The 22,133-nt window shown below is 44.0% G+C and overlaps 1 protein-coding gene and 1 pseudogene across 1 annotated transcript; both read left to right on the top strand.

The window, feature by feature from the left end:
• The first annotated feature begins 14,291 nt into the window (after positions 1-14,291).
• Positions 14,292-15,714, top strand: LOC140222981 (protein ALP1-like; annotated as a pseudogene).
• Positions 15,715-17,035: 1,321 nt separating this feature from the next.
• On the top strand, positions 17,036-21,347 carry LOC117857675 (RGG repeats nuclear RNA binding protein A). The gene is made up of 6 exons (XM_034740475.2): positions 17,036-17,434; positions 17,804-18,209; positions 18,306-18,444; positions 20,585-20,743; positions 20,821-20,877; positions 20,951-21,347. The coding sequence occupies exons 1-6, from the start codon at positions 17,275-17,277 to the stop codon at positions 21,143-21,145; spliced, it is 1,116 nt and encodes a 371-aa protein (XP_034596366.1). The 5' UTR covers positions 17,036-17,274; the 3' UTR covers positions 21,146-21,347.
• The last annotated feature ends 786 nt before the right edge of the window (positions 21,348-22,133 follow it).

Here is a 22,133-nt window from a genome sequence, read left to right as displayed (position 1 = left end):
GGACTCATATGAACAAACTCTTTCAAAAACTTAGCGATCAATATCTTTTATAACATGTGCATTTTTATGTTGGGAACATTTAAGTCATGTGTGCATTCGATTAGAGGAGTACCTTTACAATATTAAAAAAAAGGAACCGCTGGCAAAAATTTCAGTTGAAGAACGTGCCAAGGTAAAAAAAAAGGCATAAAACACACAAATATTTCTGACCCGATGGAACAATAATTTAGAGAAGCTGGAAATAAAAACCTGGTTGGTTCAAATTTTAGGCTGGTTGATGTGCTTATAAATTTATGATACAGCGTGGTACAGGGTTCTCGATCTTATGATGGCTTGGTACCAGTTTGAGCAAACAACTGTATAGCAAACACCAAGCATCTCAATTTTGTTGGCACATGCAAGCATTCCAATGGGATGGCATTGACCAGAGTAAAAGCATTCCAGCTTTGATCAACAATTACGTCATAGTGGTTTTGGTTGGTCAATGTGAAGATTATGCACAAATTATCTTTGTATTATTCCACATTTTTACAATAAGGTTATTCTATACAAAAAATTAGAATATCTATTCTATGCAGGGGCGGATCTAGCATGGGGCTGGGGCTCCCCCCCCCCCCAAAAAAAAAGCTCCTTCAGCTATGGACGAAGAAGAAGAGGAAGAAAAATGAGCCCTTGAATCCGCCCCTAATTCTACGCCATCTAAAATTACTTGAGCAGATACTATTCTTACGATTTGCTGAATTGGGAGCTAGTTTACTAAACTTCATCTTGTGAACATCTTTAATAAAGACTAAAATAATTAAAAGCATCGATTGTCATCAAGAAATTACTAATTAAATTCCTTTGGAAACTTCAGATGTTCTATGTTTCTGATTTAGTAATTCTTTGTGGCTGATTAAAAATAAGTATTTCTATATCTTTAAACAAATAATAAAGCAGAGATCATAAATCAAATTTTGTTAAGGAAATGCACGGGTACACTCGGATATAGGAGAGTGAATCCTACCAATTTAGCATCGTCACTTACCAATATCTCACTAAAAATCTATTTATTTTAGGGGATGTCTTTTTACCCTCTACCTACGCTCAGATTTTCAATCCTTGAATCTACGGCAGCATTTCATCCAACGGTTCTCCTTCTTTCTTCCTCCTCATCTAGCCATTTTCTTCCTCTAACTTTCTTCCTTTTCCTCCCTACAATCACCATAGATGTTTATGAAGACCTCAAACACCCCCGCCCCCGCCCCCGCCCCGCCTCGTACCAGCGTCTCCTGCGGCTCCTGCTACCAGATCCATCCTCACACCCTTGAGCCCTTTTAATCATCCCAATCTCCACCCTCCCAGCCTCCCTACCAGGGGCGGAGCTACGCCTGTTCATCGGTGTCAGCTGACACATATGGTTTCTTGAATATCAGTAGCAAATCACTGTTGCGCACTGTTCATTCGTGTAGCTGACACCGGTGTTCAGTGGGATTGACACCGGTGACTCGCCCGCCCAGCTCCGCCCCTACTCCCCACTTGTCATCCTCCACTATCCTAGCCGACAACACCCTATCTACCTTGCCGACGTGTCAACCGACCCTCTCAGCACAAGGCTGGCGGCCTTCCTCCCCCAACTCCCCCTCTAATTAATCATGAAATCTCCAACCACCCAAACCGCAATCATCCCTACCCTCAACCTCCAATCTCTGATCCTAACTCACTGGAGGAGATAAATCTTGCCGGAGATGGAAAGGATGGGGGCGGATCTCGCTGGAGTTGAAGAGACAACAGTGAAGATATATTGGATGCAAGAAAAAATGGGATGTACTCTGGCAGTCGGGCGTCATGTAGCATTTCTGTTGTTTTTTTTCCAATTACAAATGACTGTTTTTTAACCTAAGTAAACATCCAAATTGAACGGCCTTTCCCGTCCATCATCCAATTGCGGAACGACACACACTGCGGGCGAATCAGGGAGTCAACGCTCCACGCGGAGGATCCTCGCCGCCGTTACATTGGAGCGGAGGCCACCGGAGAACAGACGCGTGGGAGGCTCGCTTCAATCTCCGCGAGCACGGGAGTGCGTGTCGCTCCGCACGTGGTGGATTGCTGCGTTTTGGCGCCTCGAGCCGTTCCGCACGTAGTATAACGGCAAAGACAAATTGCTTGGTAGCTAATCAACTTTGCGAGAGAATCGATCTCATGTAACGCGAGGCTAATTGGCTAGCGCCTGCAGACTGCAGTTCAATATGTGTATGGAGTGCATCGATCGGCATGAGCATCTGTTAGCTTTCATTGTGTGACGCTTCCAAAAACAACTAACAGACTGAAAAAGATCCTACACTGCACATTGGTCTATACTTCTTTTCATACATGTAGCATGTGCGATGATCCATGCATGTCCTTTCCTTTTGAGAGAATATTGTACCATTTCATGATGAAAGAAGCAACTTGTATTCGTCAAACATTGGAGAGAAAATAATCCGTCATGCAATTGTATCTTTTTTTTTAATGCCTCTCATCTACATACACGGGTGGAAAATCGAGCAGTAGTCCCAATTGGAGAGAGTCATATCTTTCGAATATCCAATCGGGACTAACTATTCGGGACCAAAGATCCCCCTCTTTAGTCCCGGTTGGTATTTACCAACCGGGACCTTTAATCTTGGGTGAATAACTCGGGACTAAAGGAGGTCTTTAGTCCCGGGTGAATAACACCAACTGGGACTAAAGAGGGGATCTTTAGTTCCGAATAGTTAGTCCCGGTTGGATATAAAGGGGCCGCCATGCAGGCACATGCACGTGGCCCCTTTAGTCCCTTTTGGTATTATCAACCGAAACTAAAGACATTTTTTCTTTTTACCCTGAATTCTTTTCAATATTAATGCTTACTGTTGCTTCACTTATATATTACACCTATACGTATACATCCTTAGCGTATGCTACTTACACGTATACGCTCGTATTGCATGCATGTCGTATATATATTTCATGACAGTATATGCATAATATTACTTTTAACTACTATATATACATTTCTTAGTAGTTTATACACATCAAACTAGTATTTATACAATCACTATATATACAATAATTTATCCTCATAATTCTTAGAATCCTCCCGTCGGGGTGTTGCTCGGTTCGGCTATTGGATATCTATCATAATAAAATTCTCCATTGGGATTTAGCACCTCGTCCATTAGAAATCCTATGAGAGCTTCTTGGATTGCCAAAAGCCTCTCCTTCTCTAAGAATTCTTCTCTAATATGCATCATCTGTAATTTGAAAATATGTGAATGTTACACCAATAATTAAATATAAGAAGCTAGAAAATAATTAATTACTAATAGGTTTATTTTACGTACATCTTATCCCTCACGAAATGGTACATGTGCTCACAAACGTAGTATCCACATAAATTATTCCCTTGTTCCGCACTTTAGTGAAAAAAAATAAGTTATGAAATATTTGTGTTATAGAATGTATAAAATATCCTTACGCCACCACTTGTATATATAGGAAAAATAAAGAAGCTATTAAACTCCCGATACGTGGATCAATTGAGATAATTGTATAAATTATATATATATATATATTTATATATATATATATATACTTTAGTAGTGAGGTTGCCTAATGATATGTACAGCTCACATGAGGTGCGCTGAGTGATGTCATCCACAGGGTACCGTTGGTTGTCCTGCGCAACCACAGGTAAGCTTGGCATGAGGTTGCCAAATGATCTGTACAACTCACATGACGTGCACTGAGTGATGTCATCCATAGGGTACCGTTGGTTGTCCTGCGTAACCACAGGTAAGCTTAGCATGTTCTCATCGGGGATCCCTGTGGAAGCACAGCTCCTTCGACATTGAGAAGGGTTGACGATGATGTTAGGATCCGGCAGTGCTCCAGATTGGGCCATCTCAGTAACTGCTAGGGCCACTCGCCGATTAATTTCTTCCTGCATTTTTACATCTTGTTCATGCACTTTAGCTTCTAACATGCACCGCCACCTCTCCTCTTGCTGTTATTTTCTTCTCTTTCGGCTTTTGTACGTGTCGATGTTCCTACGGAAAGCAAACTTCCATGGAACCACCCTTGTTGGGGGGAAATATTAACGACCCCTTAAAGCCCATTAAAACAATGATCATGAAGGCCCAGGCCCACCTGAGGTAATAAAGATTACCGTCAGTCCAACATGGGAGGGGAGAGCCCCGCTCCGCCTCGCCCGACCCAGTGCTCCGGGGTCGGACGCTCCCGACCCCTTGATGACCAAACTCCGCCTCGCTCGACCCAGGGGCCTAGGGTCGGGAGCACCCGACCCCCCGCCGCAAGACTCTGCCTCGCCTGACCCAAGGGCCTAGGGTCGGGAGCACCCGACCCCCCGCCGCAAGACTCCGCCTCGCCCGACCCAGGGGCCTAGGGTCGGGAGCACCCTACCCCCCGCCGCAAGACTCCGCCTCGCCTGACCCAAGGGCCTAGGGTCGGGAGCACCCGACCCCCGCCGTAAGACTCCGCCTCGCCCAACCCAGGGCGCAGGGGGTCGGACTCATCCGGGCCCGCAAGACAAATATCCGCCTCGGGCGCAGATTGGAAGATCAGGGCGCGGATCTTGTGGGTCTCCCTGTCGACCTCGCCACAAATGCGCCGCGGCTCTAGCACGCAGAAAGGCGCCCGCGCCCCCGACGCGACCCGCCACAAGTACCCATGCGCGACCGTGCAGAGCAGGCTACAGTGGTCGCGGCTCCCTCCGATTCGCTACGGGCACTCATGGCCTGCGCCGCCAGGCACAGGAGGGAGTCCCACCCGTTCTCTCACCCCACGCATCCGGCGACAGGAACGTGACGTCCACGTCCCACGGGCCATCAGCAGGATGGCAGGATTAGCCGCCTTCCCCGATGGACACAGGTGCCACGACAGAACACCATCATCACGCCTGGCGGCAACAGCCACCAAGGAAACCGTCGACCGGACTTGACGGCAGCCGCCCTCTTCCGGCGGACACGCTGGCAGGAGCCGAAAGCCGGAGAGGACGCCGGCGGTCTAGGAACTTGGTCCCTCTCCTTATGTTGTATTTTACTTAACTTAGTTCATCTCTTTTACTTATCCTCACACCCAGTCTCACTTGTAACCCCGGTAGCCTCCTTGCGCTATAAAAGGAGAACCGGGGGCCTCAAGACAAAAGACTCTCTCAAGCCAACAGAACACGCTCACACTCTCCTTTAGAGCCTCAGTGCACACCCAAGAGACTTGGGACCAGCTCCCTCTCTCGCCCTCCTGTAACCCCTACTATAGACCCCGCGTGGGCAACACGAGCAGCTCCCCGATACTGGACGTAGGGCTCTTCCTTGCCCGAACCAGTCTAAACCCCGTGTCTCTCACGCCACCATCCGAAGCCTTACGCGCATAAAAGAAATTTACTAGTCTTAGTCTTGATCCGCTAATCTTGACAACGACAACCCCGAAGCTTCAGCAATGCCCTGGGTGTTTGGGATTCCCGAGCGCCAAAGTCAACTCATCATTCTCTACATTAGGCTTGAACTTTCCCGCTTTAGAATCTTCAATGTTTTTGATAAGCTTGAGGGACTTTTGACGTATTATTTCGTTGAAAATAAGTATCCCATCCGCAGGGCTAAGGGTGCCTCCGTGAGCATAATACCAATTCTTCGATCGATCGGGCCAATCAATAGTCGATGGTACGATACCTCGATCGATTAGGTCTTGTTCCATCTTTCTTCATTTGGGAATTGCACTTATGTAGCCACCTTACCCTAGACGATGATGGTACCCTTTCTTCTGGGCATTGCTTGAGTTGACACGAACCTTGTTCGCACTATCCTCTTGTATTCCAGAAATGAGTTTCAGTGATCTCTTAACTTTGGCTAGTCATTAAAATCTAGAGTTTGGCCCTTCTTGATATAGTTAGCATCCATATTCTTCTTGAAGGTCTGGAATTGGGTTGGCATCTTCTTGAGCGTCCAGTCTTTCACAACTTTTTCATTGACGCCATCAGGAGGTGTGAAGTGTTTCTTGACATTTTCCCACAATATATCTTTCTGTGTCTGCTGGAGCACGTATGGATCATCTTTTTTTACCCTTCCATTCTCGAATGTTGATGGGCACGTTGTCCCTTACAATAGCCCCGCATTGACTCACGAACTTTCTAGCGACTTTTTCGAGAGCAATTGGCTGACCCTCCTCTGTCACTTCGGTGATGTAAAGCCTTCCCTCCATTATCTTTGTACGACCTCAACTAATAATGACATTAGTTATACACACATGTAATCATAGATACATTAAATTATTAAAATATACATACATGGATACTTATACACATGGAATAATAAAAGAAACTTATACATGGAAACTTATACACATTATTGAAATATACACATTATTGAAATATACAAATTCTTGAAATATACACATGAAACCATACATTGAATTTTCTAAGCATTTATAACAATTTCTAATTATTTATACTATTTTCTAAGCATTTGTACTAATTTTCTATTAATTTCTACAAGTTTCTACTTAATTTCTACTAGTTTCTTCTAATTAATACTAATTTTCTTCTAATTCCCAAGCATTTGTACTATTTTGTAAGCATTTGTACTAATTTTTTACTAATTTCTACTAGTTTCTACTATTTTTCTACTGAATTCTACTAAATTCTACTAATTCCTATTCAATTATACTAATTTCTACTAAATTCCTAATCTAATCTACTAATTTCCAAGTTAAAAATTTCCTAATCAAAAAACGGCTTGCGTCAGCAAGCCGGCGCATCGCGCCAGCCGTACACATACCAGACGGCAGTGCAAGGGTTGGGACGGCGCCGGACGGTGGCGCAGTGGGATGGGCATCGTCGAATGGTGTGCAGTGGGATGGGTGTCGGCAGATGGCGGCGCAGGGGTGCATCGGGGCCGTGCGGGCGTTGCGAAGGGTGCTGGGACGGAGGAGAGGCGGCAACCGGTGGGGGCCGCGCTGGGGCGCGCACTGCAGTGGCGAAGGGGTGTCGGGCTAGGCGATGTGGCACCGTGCGGCGGAGGACCAGGTGAGGAGGAGGGCGCCGGGCCGGGAGGGTGCTGCCAGGGAGCCGAGGTGCGGATCGGTGGCGAAAGGGCGTGCGGCGGTGCGACGGCTTGGGGCTCCGGTGGATGGTGCCGGGGGAGCCGGGGCGTGGAGAGGACGGCGACGGTGCGACGGTCAGGGAGTGATGACGATGTTTAGAGGGACGCCTGCAGGGAGATGACGGCAGCACCGGTGGCGATGCGGTGGTGACGGAGGCGATGAGGAGGAGGCCATGCGCACGGAGATCATGAAATTGGCTAAGTCCCGAGGAGGGGAGGGTCGGAATATTTATACTCCCCCTAGTCCCGGTTGATAATAACATCACCTGGGACTAAAGGGCCTTTAGTCTCGAGTGGTATTAAGCGCGGGAGATGAAAAAGGACCCTTTAGTACCGGTTGGTATTGGTAATACCAACCGGGACTAAAGGTCCCTCCTTCTACAGTGTTTCAAATACATGTTGTCTGTGTCATCTAAATAATGGGTGCAGGCCCGATATCCCTTGTTTGTCTGTCTTGGAAGGTTACTCAGCATAGGCCAATCATTGATGGTTATGAACAACAATGCTCGTAGGTCAAAGCTCTCTTGGTTATTCTCATCCCACACACGTACACCTTCTTCCTTCCAGAGCAGTAAAATTTCATCAACCAACGATCTTAGGTACAAGTCAATGTCGTTGTTGGGTTGTTTTGGACCTTGGATAAGCACCGGCATCATAATAAACTTCCGCTTCATGCACAGCCAAGGACGAAGGTTAAGCATACGTAGGGTCACAGGCCAAGTACTATGACTACTACTCAACTCTCCAAATGGATTGAATCCATCAGTACTTAAACCAAACCTTATGTTCCTTGCATCACTTTTAAAGAATGGGAATGCTCTATCAATTGATCTTCACTGAGCCCCATCTGTGGGGTGTCTTAGCATCTCATCTTGCTTAGATTTCTTTTTTGTGTCATCACATCAACTTAGCATTCACCTTGTTTCTGAACAAATACTTCAAACATGGTATTATAGGGAAATACGACATCACCTTCATGGGAACTCTTTTCTTGGAAGGTTGCCTCTCAACATCACCAGGAACATCTTGCCTGATCTTATACCGCTGCGCTCCGCACACAGGACAAGCATCCAATTTCTCGTATTCATCACCACGATAGAAGATACAGTCATTAGGACATGCGTGTATCTTCTGAACCTCCAATCCCAGAGGGCAAACAACCTGTTTAGCTTCATATGTTGTGGATGACAATTCATTATTCTCGGCAAGCATGTTCTTTACAATTTTCAATATCCATTGAAATGTCTTCTTAGATACACAATTTTTTCCCTTCCATTGCAGCATTTTCAGTGTGGTACGTAGTTTTTCATGCCTCTACTTGCAATCTGGGTACAACAATTTTTTTATCATCTATCATGCGCTGTAACTTTTTTTATTTCTTCTAAGTTTTGCAGTCTTTCTGTGCATCCCGTAGCACCTGACCAAGATCATCAATAGGGCCATTGAGGGATATGATTACCTCATGGGTCCCTACCGACCAGAATACTGGCCGGACCTAACAAGTGAGCCCACCCGACCAGGGCGTGCGTGCTAAGGATATGAAGTTACTTGGAGTACACGCTAAGTAGGCCGGGCGATTCAAATCTGCCCGGATACTGTGCTCGGACTCAGATTACCTTCCATGTAACTACCAAGTAGATTAGATTCAAACCGACTTGTAACTCTAGGTCATCAGCCTATATAAGGCAGCCAAGGGAGCCTCCCGAGGGCATCGAATCTCTCAAGCAATACAAGCCACCAAGCATACAGGACGTAGGGTATTACTCTCCGGAGGTCCGAAACTGTCTAAAACCCTCGTGTCCCTTGTGCTCTAACGATCACCTTCGAGTTCTTGGTTTCACAATCACCTCCACCTACAAATCAACCACTTAGGTAATTCCCTGGTGGACTGTTGGGCTTATAAATCGGACAGACGTCTTCTGCAAACTCTTTTTCATCAACCTCACCCAATGTAGTATCTGCAAAATTTTAGCCTGCAACCCATGCAGGAATGTTGTTATCATCCTTCTCTTTTTTACCGTCTTCCCTTATAACCCCTCTTTCGTTGTGCTTCATCCAAACCAAATAGTTAGGCATGAAACCGTATCTAAACAAGTGGCTGTGAAGAGTCCCCCAGGAAGAGTAGTCCTTCTTCTTACTACATTGGAAGCATGGACAACATATGAATCTCTACTCTAGCTTGTTGGCTGGTCACTTCGAGAAAATAATGCAAGCCATCAACTTATACTTGGTCTGTCTGTCTACGTTATACGTCCATTGCCGGTCCATATGCATCATATTACGTAAAAAATGGACATAGATCTTCATATTAGATAAAGAACCTGATCAATATTGATAATTTACATAAATCAACCTTTATAAAGATAAAAATAATTCACATAAAAATTACACCGTTCAACCTTCATATCATTCACTAGGTTGATAAAAAGAGAAATGCTAGAATTCTGGAATAAGACAATAAAGATATATATACACTAAAGATTACAGATGCTGCATAGTGGACTTCACGTAGTCAATAATCCTAAAATAATGGTACAACATAGCAGAATGTTCACCCTCCAAGCCATCTCTGCACATGACTCAATCTTCTCCGAATTCTATGGATAGTCACCTCCGCTCCTCCAGTACCAGAAAATAATGATACAACAGAAGATCTTCGAGTCCACATACTCGGGCTGAATATCATCAAGGAATCTTGAAATAATTTTCCAAACGTCTTTTGGAGCAAGTGCCACATTTTCATAATAGAAGTATGGTGGCACACAATAGCCTATCCAGGCAAAAGATCTGTTCACTGAGCATGGCCTATTTTAGCAAGCTAAAACCAACCAAAAGTCAATGGGTCAAGGTTAGTGAACAAATCTCTGCCTAAACAGGCTATTGGGCCACTATACTTCTATTATGAGAATGTGGCTCCAAAAGGTGTTTGGAAAATTATTTCAAGATTCTTTTATAATATTCAGCCCAAGTTTGTGGACTTGAAGTTTTTCTGTTCTACCATTATTTTTGGATTCTTGACTCCGTGAAGTACACTATGGAGCGTCTGTAGTCTTTAGTGTACCTTTGTTATCCTGTTCCACAATTCCAGCATTAAGTTGACCGGTGTAATTTTCATGACACTCTAATTTAACATGCAAACTATTCAAAAAATTATAGCAATGACCAAATTCTATTTCTTACACCTACAATTTATTTACCTTAATTTGATTGCAAGGACTAAATATTAAAAACACATTTACTCTATTTTTTCCCATACCTAATATTGATCAAGATATTTATCTAATACGAATCATATGTAAACAAGCTATCCATCAAATTCTAGCTCAAAAACATATATAAATAAAAAATCCTCTCCATTCTCCCTCATTCTAAAAAAAACTCATTTTTCTCTATCTCTAAAGCATAAAAGAAAGCATAATAACAATAAATGAAGGGAGGATGAAGTAGCTAACCTTTACAACACTTTGGATGAGTGAAATTCCCATGAAAATGAGGAAAAAAATCAGCAGCACCTCCCTAAGCTTGCTTGCTCGCCATGAAGAAGGAGCCGCGCTCTCGATCTGATGAGTGGCTCGGGCTCGGGGAGAAAGAAGGGGATTTTTATAGGGTGGACGTTTAGTCCCGGTTGGAAAAATCAACCGGGACTAAAGGCCTCTCATTTAGTCTCGGTTGGTGTTACCAACCAGGACTAAATGATTAATCCCGGTTGGTAACACCAACTGGGACTAAATGAGAGACCTTTAGTTTCGATCGGTTTTTTCCAACGGGACTAGATGCTCCATCGGACTCCCTTATCCATCATAGCCGTTACAACCGGGACTAAATCTCCTATCGGATGTGGCTATCGGTGGTGGCCGTTTGACCCTCTTTAGTCCCGGGTCCAAAAATGATTGAGATATATGTCTCTGGATCGAAAGTCCTTTCTCTACTAGTGATACAACTGTAGTATCTATTTTTTCTCTCGAACTATGTAGGAGAGTTGTGCGTCATTTTAAAAAAAGAGTACGCGAGTATGGAAAGACTCTCCCCGAGTACAGAAACCTCACACCCACACACACCCAGGCCTCAACAAAAAAAACAGCCGCGACACATGCTAATAAACTGCAACAGCCAAGCAGAACTATACAAGATCTTAGACTCCCAAGGCAAGCGACCTGGATAGGACTTCACTCACACACACCAATCTTACACATCAGGGACACCTCACTCACACCACACGTACACAAACAACCCTACAACTACATCTAGATAGCAGACTGTGTCCTTGAAGACATCACCAAGACCATTCATGGCTCCGTAGACAATGAGACATCGCATTCCCTTTATGGCTCCATGCATGAGAGGCAACGAAATTTATTTCTGGAGGCAAAGCTCCGGTGAGACACCAGCGCTGATCCCAGGGATTGAACGTTAGCAAGCAGCGTGCACAACCGCACAGCCAGCCACTCGAGCTACGGCTCGTTCTCTATGCAATTGTATCTTGTATGTATGATGACTCACTTGTAAGTAGCATATTATTATAAAAACTAAAATTATTCAAAAGATATATGTCATAAGGTTACCCGAACATACTTCCACAAGTTGGAAAGCCAATGTAATTTGTTGTATATGACATTACTTAACCACTTGAGATGACCTCATGGTGTGACGTGGTGCTATGTATGTTGATGCAACGCCTACCATCGCCACGCCAGCACGCTTGACCTCTATCGTGGCCATCTACAAACAATGCTTGGCAATTGGCATGTAGCCTGGAATCACAGGTCATGGTCAAGCCCATCCCTCGGCATGTTGTAGTGGTTGGATTGAAGGCTCATCCAAAGCCTTAGGGCACATTTGGTTTGTTTAGTGGCTTGCCTTGCCTCGCCTGGCTGGGCGCTGGCGAGCGAATTTGGCTCGCTCGAAGTGGCGAGGGTAAAGATGGAAAGCACAAGCCCCGAGGTGCTCATCCAAACAACTCATCCATGCCAATTTCTTGCTTAGTTAGGTAACACAGGAGCCAGCAAAAGTTCCAAACATGCCCTTAGTCGGAGGGTGGGCTTTTGCATCTCTCCTAGTGAAGCCTCCCTCTTTCTTTGTGAAACTCAGGATCCTTTTAGATCTTTTGATTGATTCTGCTAGCCTCACCTGAGGGCCTCTCCAATGTGCAGAAAAACCTGGTGCTATACAATTAATGCTCCTATAGACCCAGGTCCTAAACATTGTGTGGCTGGTTCCATGGAGAACCAGGGTCCATGTATAGAACCAGGTACCAGCAAATAAACAACTCAAAAGTCTGACACGAGTCTGACAACTTCCAACTACCAACTACCAACCGCACCACCGGATTCAAGTTTTAACCATTGGCTACACTTCACCGTTGCCTCCTTAGTTCTTCTACCCGTTGCTCTTCCTGTAGCTTTCATCTATCTATGTTCCTCTTCCTGTAGCCTTTTTCTCTTCATTTATCCGTGTTCCTTTTTTCTTCCTAGAACCTTCTTCTAGCCGTTGCCTTCCAACCTGCATAAAAGGAAATGAAAGGTTCATGCTCAAAGCAACACCAATAGCCTGAATAGGAAGAGGATAGGTTCATGCTTAAAACAACACAATACCAGCACACAAACCACATTGATTGGTTCAGATGTATCCACCAGATGGAAGTTTCTCAAGATTGCTCGGCTCTGATCCCACAAATCCCAGGCCAAAAAATACTAATTTCCAGTACATCTTAAATTTCACACCAAATCATATTCCCAACTCTTTCAACCACTCTCAGTTTCCTCCCACATCTTTCAACCATACACAGTATCCCAAAAATAGCCCACCTACTCATGGATTGCAAAATTTCAATCCTTTTGGCCCTCCAAGCAACTTCCAACAGTATGCCCAATATCCACCAAATTATCTAGGTTTTCAACAATAAGCACAATTTGTGCACTCTGGTAGGATATTTGGATCTCTAGCTGGTGCATCTTCACATGGATTGGATTCAACAACACCACAATCGCAAAGAAGGGAAGTAGAGCAAGCAGAAGAAGTCAAAGATTCAAGTGGCAGCAGCCCAGATGAAGGAAGGAGGGGTGTGAGAATCAATTACACAGAGGAGGAGAACCTACGGCTAGCAAGTGCATGGCTAAAGCATTCTGTTGATCCAGTTAATGGAAATGACAAGACTGAGGAGTATTATTGGAGGAGTGTAGCAGAAGAGTTCAATTCAAACAAGCCTGTAGGAGGAAGAACAAGGTCAACAGGACAACTGAAAAGCCATTGGTGCAAAGTTTCAGCAGCTGTTGCTAAGTTTAATGGAGTTCATGGTCGAATGGATTTTTGTAGCGGGGAATCAGATGACATGCTCATGGACAAAGCCTGTATTATGTTCAAAAGAGAAAACAAACAAAGGCCCTTCACACTAGAATATGTATGGAAAGTTCTCAAGGATCAACCCAAATGGAAGAGAAGTGTCATGGATCGTGAAGACCAGAACAAGAGAACAAAAGTGGATGGATCCGGTGCATACACATCATCTTCAAATCAAGATACAGACGACAAAGAGAGACACAAAGAAAAGCGTCCAGAGGGGAAAATAAAGCAAAAGCTAGGATGAGAGGAAAAGGAAAAGAAAAGGTCATGCCTCAGTCACCTCTAGGCATCCAGCCAGATGAAGACATGATTTTGTTTCATGATGCTATGGCAAATAGAGCAGAAGCACTAGCAAAAATAGCAGAAGCAGCAGCCACAAAGGTCAGGTTTGATAAGATGAGCAAATACTTAGAGTATACGGACAAAGATACTTCTAACTACAGTGCATGCAGATTGAAGATTCATAACCAAATCCTAGCAGAGCTAAGCAAGGATTTGTATCCACCATCAGATGATTAAGCAGGTCCCCTTAGTGTGTTTAGGGATTGTTTTAGTTACTACTGCTGTAATGGTCTATTGTTTTTAGGGAGTATCAAATGTGATGTACTGAATGTAATGGTCTACTTAATGAAATGGCACCTCATTACGTATAAAAAATCATGGAGAACTAGCCGTTGGAAAACTAGCTGTTGGAGAAGGTAGTTGTTGGCAGGTGCCATCTATAAATAGAATATGTAGTTGGACTAGCTACCTCCACAAGACCACAACCTCCAGACCACTCTCCCATGCTTCACTTGCTTCTATTCCCTCTTCCAAATCAGACCATAGCCAATAATGTCTGAAGACTCAGAAAATCAGTCCACCAATTTAGATGATTTTTTCACAACTGACTACCTCCACAACCTCATGTGGGAGGAAATCAATGACCCAATGGTGGCTCGAGTGGAAGCTAAGATGCAAGCTCGGATTGAAGCTAAACTTCAAGCTAAAGTACAAGGTAGCAGCTCTAATCAGCGCAGCGACTACTCACGAAGGTACATTAACAGAGATCATGAAGCTGGTCATGCCAAATTAGTTGCTGAGTACTTTTCCAAGAATCCTTTGTACACTGATTACCAATTCCACAGAAGATTTCGGATGAGAAAGCAATTATTTTTGAAAATTGTTGAAGCATTAGGAAATTGGTCCCCATATTTTAAGTTATGGAGAGATGCATTTGGCAAGGTAGGTCTTTCACCACTGCAGAAATGCACGGTTGCCCTCCGAATGTTAGCATATGGCTCGCCAGCTGACCTTATGGACGAATCATTTGGAATTGCTAAAAGCACAACTTTAAGAGTGCATGATTACATTTGTTTAAGGTGTGAGACACATTTTTGGCCAGCAATATCTTAGAAGACCTACAGATGATAATATCCAACGCTTACTTCAAGTTGGAGAGGCGCGTGGGTTTCCTGGGATGTTGGGAAGTCTTGATTGCATGCACTGGCATTGGGGAAATTGTCCAATTGCATGGAAGGAGCAATTTACACGTGGTGACCATAAGGTTCCCACTATCATGCTCGAAGCAGTTACCTCCTACGATCGTTGGATTTGGCATGCCTTTTTTGGCACACCTGGTGCAAACAATGATCTCAGTGTGTTGAACCAATCACCATTGTTCACACAGGTGTTACAAGGAAGGGCTCCGGAGGTTAAATTTACTGTTAATGGATCAGAATATAATATGGGGTATTACTTAGCTGATGAAATTTATCCTAAGTGGGCAATATTTGTCAAATCAATCCCTCTACCTTTAAGTCAAAAGGATAGATTGTTTGCTCAGCATCAAGAGGCAGCAAGAAAAGATGCTGAGTGTGCTTTTGGGATTCTACAAAAACATTGGGCCATTATACGTCACGCTGCACGTCTTTGGGACAGGAAAGAGCTAGAAGATATTATGATGGCATGCATTATTCTACATAATATGATAATTGAGGATAAGAGAGACTCCTATCAGTTGCATCAAGATAACATATATGAAGAAGAACGATCTACCAGACCAATAACAGGACTTGACCATGGACCAATACATGGATTTAGTAGAATCCTAGAGATCAATGATACTATTCATGATAAAGAGGAACACAAACGTCTCCAGTCAGATTTGGTGGAACATATATGGGAAAAATTTGGTGGTCAGCAAACTTAGAACACAACCTGTGTAGTTTAATGTGTCCCAATCCTTGCAAGTATCTTGTAATTTCCAAATTTTTCATCAGAGTTGTTGTATTCCTAAATTAATAAGAAATTGTATTGACATTGGTTAATGTATCTCTAAATTAGATTAACATGACACATATTCCATTGCTCGACATGTTTATGGAGAAAACTTCATCTGCTATGGCAGTATATATAAGTCAGCAATCAGGCTACCAGAACAAAAGGAACAAATCACATCTATGCATTGCACAGACATCGCACAAAACAAATCGCATCCTAGCAAGCAGGCAGCGTAATGCGTATATATCGCATAGAACAAATCACCTCGAAGCGGCGGAGCACTTGCGTGGGAGCAGCGGAGCACTTGCGTGGGAGTGGCGCGGCACCTCGCTGGGCTAGATCTCGAGCACCGCCGTCGCCCTCCTAGGCCCAGCCGGAAGATTCGTCTGCCGCGTCCAAGGTTGCCGTGGCCAAGCTGGAGTCGGATGCTTGGCGCCGGTGGTGGCGGCTCGGACGGCCGCGACCAGTGGCACGGATCGGGACTTGAGCGGATGAGGATGGAGGCGGACAAACGGTGTGCGGGATAGGGACGGACTGGACGAGAACCCCCGGGAAGTAACGACGGGAAAAAGGAGTCGGGGAATTTTTTAGCCGGTCCCACGCATGGACTCAGGTGCTGGTTCTCTACATTGCGGCTCTGGTGTTAGTTGATGTTAAATCCCTGGTGGGTCCCACCTTAAGACCAGGGGTGCACCCATACATTGCTGGTGCCCTGACCGGACAAGAAATCACGTAAGATTCTTTTGGCTATCTCGATCAGGAGAGCCAATTTGGCTTGCCGTCCCTAGCTAGGTTTTACCTTGCTGAGCAAAGCAAGCCCAATAAAAGCTAGCTGAGGAACCAAATATACCCTTAGGTAAGGAATGGTCTCTCTTGTCGAGACTCCTCCCTCTCTGGCATTTTTCTCATATCTTATTTGCACCAAATAAAATATAAGAGATGAATGCCATATTTTTACAATATTTAAGAGATGAAAAGTATAATTTTTCCTCAAGATAAATGGGATATGCCACTTTTATGGCCTACAGACTCCCGTAGGCCCAACTGAGAAAATGGAACTGATCTTTCTCAACACTGAGGCCCATTAGTTATACGAAGGCCCAGAACACACCTCAAGAATTCCCGACGCGAGTCAGGCCACACCAGAAGGACAAAATGACAAAACAACCCTCCCTCACTCGCTCCGCAGCTCCCACCACTCCTCTACTGAGCGCAGTGGCAAGCACGTGATTACCAGGAAACCACGCACCCAGATCCGTAATTTGTCAAATCGAAGCGTGCTCTCCGGGGAGAGTGATAGCCGGGGTAGTGGAGAGTCCAAGTGGCGGCTAGGGTTTTACTACCTCCCTCTCTCACTGACTCGCCCAACACCACTTCACCCCCTCGTCTTCTTTCCACCCCTAAACCCTAGCCTACCTGCCGTCTCGATTCGATTCGATTCGCCCATCCATGGCGGTCTCTTCTCCTGTGGCGTTGTTCTAGGTTGCTGATTGAAGGGTTGGATTGGTGTTTCCGGTGATTTATTTGGGGGAGTTGAGGCCGGGAGAGGGGCGCCATGGGCACGAAGAACCAGTTCGACCTCCTCGTCGACGTCGACAACGACGACCCCTCGCACCTCATCGCCGCCGCCGAGAAGAAGGCGGCTGCGTCGCCCAAGCCGGCGCCCGCCGCCCCGGCGAAGCTGCCCACCAAGCCGCCGCCGCCCGCGCAGGCTGGTGAGTTTACACGTTTTCGTTCGAATCGGATCGGAAGTCGGGGGTTCAGCGTTTGTGCCTTGAATCTGATGCGTGAATCTGAGGAGTTTGGGCTGAGATGTACCACGGTTGTACGGGATTGCTGCACATAAGGGTTAATCTGGTACAGCGGAGAGCGGGGCGTTCGGCTTTGTGCTCGTCTGTGGCTATTTAGTGTGAGATTTTTTGTTATTATACCTGCTTACGCAACATTTTAGAGTAAATTTCAATTTTTATGGGATTCTGGCATTCTGCAATTCAATTTCTCATTTAGTCAGTAGCTTTTGTACAGACGCAGGTTGTTAACACTGGAATACATTGATGTGCCATTGATGTGCCATTGTTTTGCAGTAAAGGAGTCCAGGAACCACGGCGCTCCAGCTCGCGATGGGGCAGGACGAGGTGGACCAGGGCGTGGTAGAGGTGGCTTCCGTGGAGGCAGGACGGGCCCAAGGCGTGAATATGGTGAGGGTGATGCCAATGGTGTTGAGGGAGGTTATGGCGGAGGCAGCTTTGGAGATGGTTTCCCGCGAAGAGAGGATGGTGAAGGAAGGGCTATGGAAAGGGGCCGTGGACCACGTCAGCCTTACCGTGGTGGTGGCCGCCGTGGCGGCTACACTGATGGGGAGGGTGGTGATGAGTCTGGTCGCCCCCCTCGCCGGGCTTATGAGCGCCACAGCGGTACAGGGAGAGGATATGAGATGAAGCGTGAGGGGGCTGGCCGTGGCAACTGGGGAACTGTAACTGATGAAGCACAGTGAGTTTCCTTTCGTAATTTTATATCTGTTATTTTGGAGCAATATTTGATATGAAGAATTAACTTAATGCATTACTCTTTGTTACAAATCATCAGAGAAACATTAGAAGCTGTTAATACTGAGGGAACTCCTGCTGTAGCTGAGGATGAAAACAAGCTGGAGGAGGTGCCACATTCTGAGGTTGAGAAGGGCAAGGAAGGCGAACCAACTGAAGAGGAGGAGCCTGAAGATAAGGTATAAGTTGCACTCTACTCTAATTAAATATACAACTTGCATATGTACTGTACTGTTGTGGGCTTGAAGGAAATCCATTTCTCAATCCGGAAATGACACTGGTCTGCTATGGTGTGAACTGTGAAGGAATAAATTTCTTTAAGCTTCAAGTTTTCTGTCTTCTACCCTAAGTTTTTACAGCGCATACTTAAAACATGATTTAAGTGCTAGAAATGCACTAAAGTACTTTTAGATTACTCTTCTTGCATGGTATACCTAAAAGTCTGTTTTTCTTGCTCACCTTGCTACTGCCATGTTTGTTTAAAAATTGTAAAGCATTTGGTACTTCCTATGCAAATCATATCATTCTTGGATATATTGGCGCAAAAGTTAGATTATTTCTGCGATTCAGTGAGCAATTTTTTACATTCAAGTATGTAACATATTCACAGTTAACTTTGTTTTGTTTTAACATTGGTAAGTGTCAGAAAACTAGTTCCCTGAAGCTTTTTATGATGATGAAGTCGCAGATTATTAAGGTACCATCAGTTTGAAAAAGACATGTCTGAGTCCACATTAGTACGAGGTGTTAGTTAGAACTTAGCAGTGATGTTTGAAAGGCTGGAGGGAATTGAGCAAATCCTGTGATAGGCTTCATGTTTGCTAAGTGCATCAACTCTTGAGTCTCCAGTAGCATACAATAGTTTATCCACTCAGGTAGTTGTTGATATTTTCAAATGGTAAGTGCTACAACTGCAGCTTAGATGTAACTGTATGTCCTGGATTACTAAGTTAGCATGCAATGCTTGTTTAGCTGTAGATGTTGCAGCTGACCTTTTTCTTGGATGCCAGCCAAAGTTTGTGTCTCTTAAATCTTAATTAACCTAAATATTATTGGTGCTAAGTATTCAATATGTTTGTACCAAAGCCCTGATATGTGGAGCAGTGTAAGATGAGTGATTCATAAATATCATTGCTGAAAATCTACAATATAATGGATCAAAATCCTTGAGTCCTGTTCCATTCCCGTGATGATACTTGCAATCTTATTAACGGGAAGCAACATAGAACTTGTTTGTAATCAGTCACAAAATTCATACTGCCGAAGTATTGCAGTTTTCAATTCACCTGGTTATTATTATTCCTCACATACACACATACGTATGAAAGTTATACAAATGCAAACTACAAATTTTTCAGTTATGCTTAAGTTAACCACTAACAATAACATAACGATAATTGAAGGGCTAGGCATTGAAATGTATACATTCTACAATTGTTCCTTCCTTTTGATATCGTTATAACCAGTCTGGTCTCTGGTCTCTTACGTGTTTGCAAGAAGGCATATGTTATGCACCGCCACAAAGTATGTGAAAGTGTTACATTTCTGTGTAACAGCATGAACTGAGTGATTGTGCTTATTAGCTGCAGTCAATAGCAAGTTGTTTTCTGTGTGTTAACTTTAAGCACTGACAATGGAAAATTTTATTAGGCTTTGTGCAGATGCATCTGTGATATTGACATGATATTTAGAAGTTGTCTGGTGTGCTCATGTTTTCCCAAGATAACCTATTACTGATTGTGGGCTGATTGATCCAGTGAGTCTTGCACATCCAACAAAACGGTTGGCTCTGCAAGTTCTCAATTTCACCCAGCCTATAGGCAGCTTAGGTGGCAGTATCAAGGTTTTCATGCATTACCTTTGCGTGCATGAATTCAGGAAGCTGCTGTACATGAATAGCCCTCTGTTTAAAAAACATGAACATCCACTGGCCTGAGCATGTCATACCCTAGAGGTTTACTTTATCTCTTTTTTGAGAGCATGTGTCTTGGGAGTTTATGTTAATTGATTGAGTTCGGTAGATGTTTTATAATCTTTATCTGATGCATATGTTTTGTTTGTCTGTGTTCTTTTAGTTTGAATTGAATATATGAAACCTTTTTCTTTAATATTTCCTTTGTGCATACTCCCACGTCCAAGCCTTGCAGGTCAGTTATGATATTGTATTGTTCTAGCATGCTTCAGTTCTAGATGTTCCGATGCAGTATTCTGTTGCCATTATGATCTGGAAACACCAAATTTCTTTACTATGGGCTCATAATTGTGTTCAATTTTATTGCTATTCAATTAATTGTTATTTAAACCCACTTGCTTTCACAGGAGATGACATTGGAAGAATATGAGAAAGTACTGGAAGAGAAGAGGAAAGCTTTACTTGGATTAAAGACTGAAGTGAGAAAGGTTGAGGTGGACAAGGAGTTGCAGTCCATGCAACAACTTTCAGTGAAAAAGGGCTCCGATGAGATCTTCATCAAGCTGGTAGGAACAATTTCTCATGTTCCTTCTCTCTGCACAGATTCTACAGTATTGTTCACTTTTTCACTAAATTGTTGCAGGGTTCTGACAAAGAGAAGAAGAAAGAAAATGCTGAAAGGGATGAGCGCGCCAAGAAGGTAAACTGAAGTATATGGAGCTCTCCTTTTGCTCCAGTTTTAGTCATTTACCTTTTTTTTTCTTCTCATGCAGTCTGTCAGCATAAATGAATTCCTGAAGCCAGCAGAGGGCGAAAGGTACTACAGCCCTGGTGGGCGTGGACGTGGTCGTGGCAGGGGTCGTGGTGACCGCGGTGGATTCCGTAGCGGTTACAGCCCTCGCGAGCCAGCTGCTCTGGCGCCGGCGATTCAAGATCAAGCCCAGTTTCCCTCGCTAGGTGGGAAGTGAGCGCGCAACCTGTTATGAACTCATTGCATATGTGTGGGATTTGCTTAAAAGGAAACCAGTGTTCTTCAGCGTCACAACTGTACTGTTGGTTCGGTATCTACCGCAGCGTCGTGTCCCGCGTGTATATCTGAGCCAGGTGTGTGTCACAGGATATGTTTCATTTTAATTTTTCAATAGAATGTCTGCATGTTTTCATGTGCTATCGTTATGGGTTAAAATGATTTTGCTCAGAGTGAGTTTAGCCAGTTATTGTGTGGTGATGTTATTCAGCAGGCAAACGCGCCTCGCTTCCGAGTTTTCCACTAAAGATGCGATGTTGTGAAACGTTGCAGTAGATCGTAGCGAATTGTATTGCCCTAGCTGCGTAGTACTACATTTATCAGGAATAGAATAGGCTGTCTCTTCTTTTTCTAAAAAATGAAAATTAGGCGGTACTGACATTAGTTGGGCCGAGTTACATGATGATTGGGCCGGCCTGAAACTTGGCGCGTGATCTCAGTCTGATTATGATATACCGAAGAAGAGGAAAATGAGAACGAGGTAGTTGAAAACTTACTTAATACTATGAATGACAAGACGTGACACATCAGAAAATCCATTAAGTTCAACGCTCAAATAACTAATAACTTACTCGCTCTAGTTTTTTTTTACACGCCACGTTGTACCAAGTCAAATTATCAAATTTTGATTAAATTTATAGAAAAAACTACACTTCCAAATATACGCACCATCGAATATATTCATGAATTCAGTGAAACAAATTTGAAATTGTAGATGTTATGTTTTCTATAAATTTGATTAAAGTTGGGCAATTTTGATTTAAAACAAATCTAATGTGACACGTAAAAAAAGAGGGGAGGGAGGGAGTACATGTTGGATTGGATGGACTTATTATGTACCAACGAAATGAAATGCCATCCTCCTCTCTGTGTTCTCTATATTCTCCACTTTTTTTAAGTTGCCATTACAAATATCAATGAAGCCGCAA

Source organism: Setaria viridis, chromosome 5 (genome assembly GCF_005286985.2).
Source record: "Setaria viridis chromosome 5, Setaria_viridis_v4.0, whole genome shotgun sequence".
NCBI classification, from domain to species: domain Eukaryota; kingdom Viridiplantae; phylum Streptophyta; class Magnoliopsida; order Poales; family Poaceae; genus Setaria; species Setaria viridis.
The sequence above is the reverse complement of the archived record's forward strand: the minus strand, read 5'-3'. Positions and strand labels throughout refer to the sequence as shown.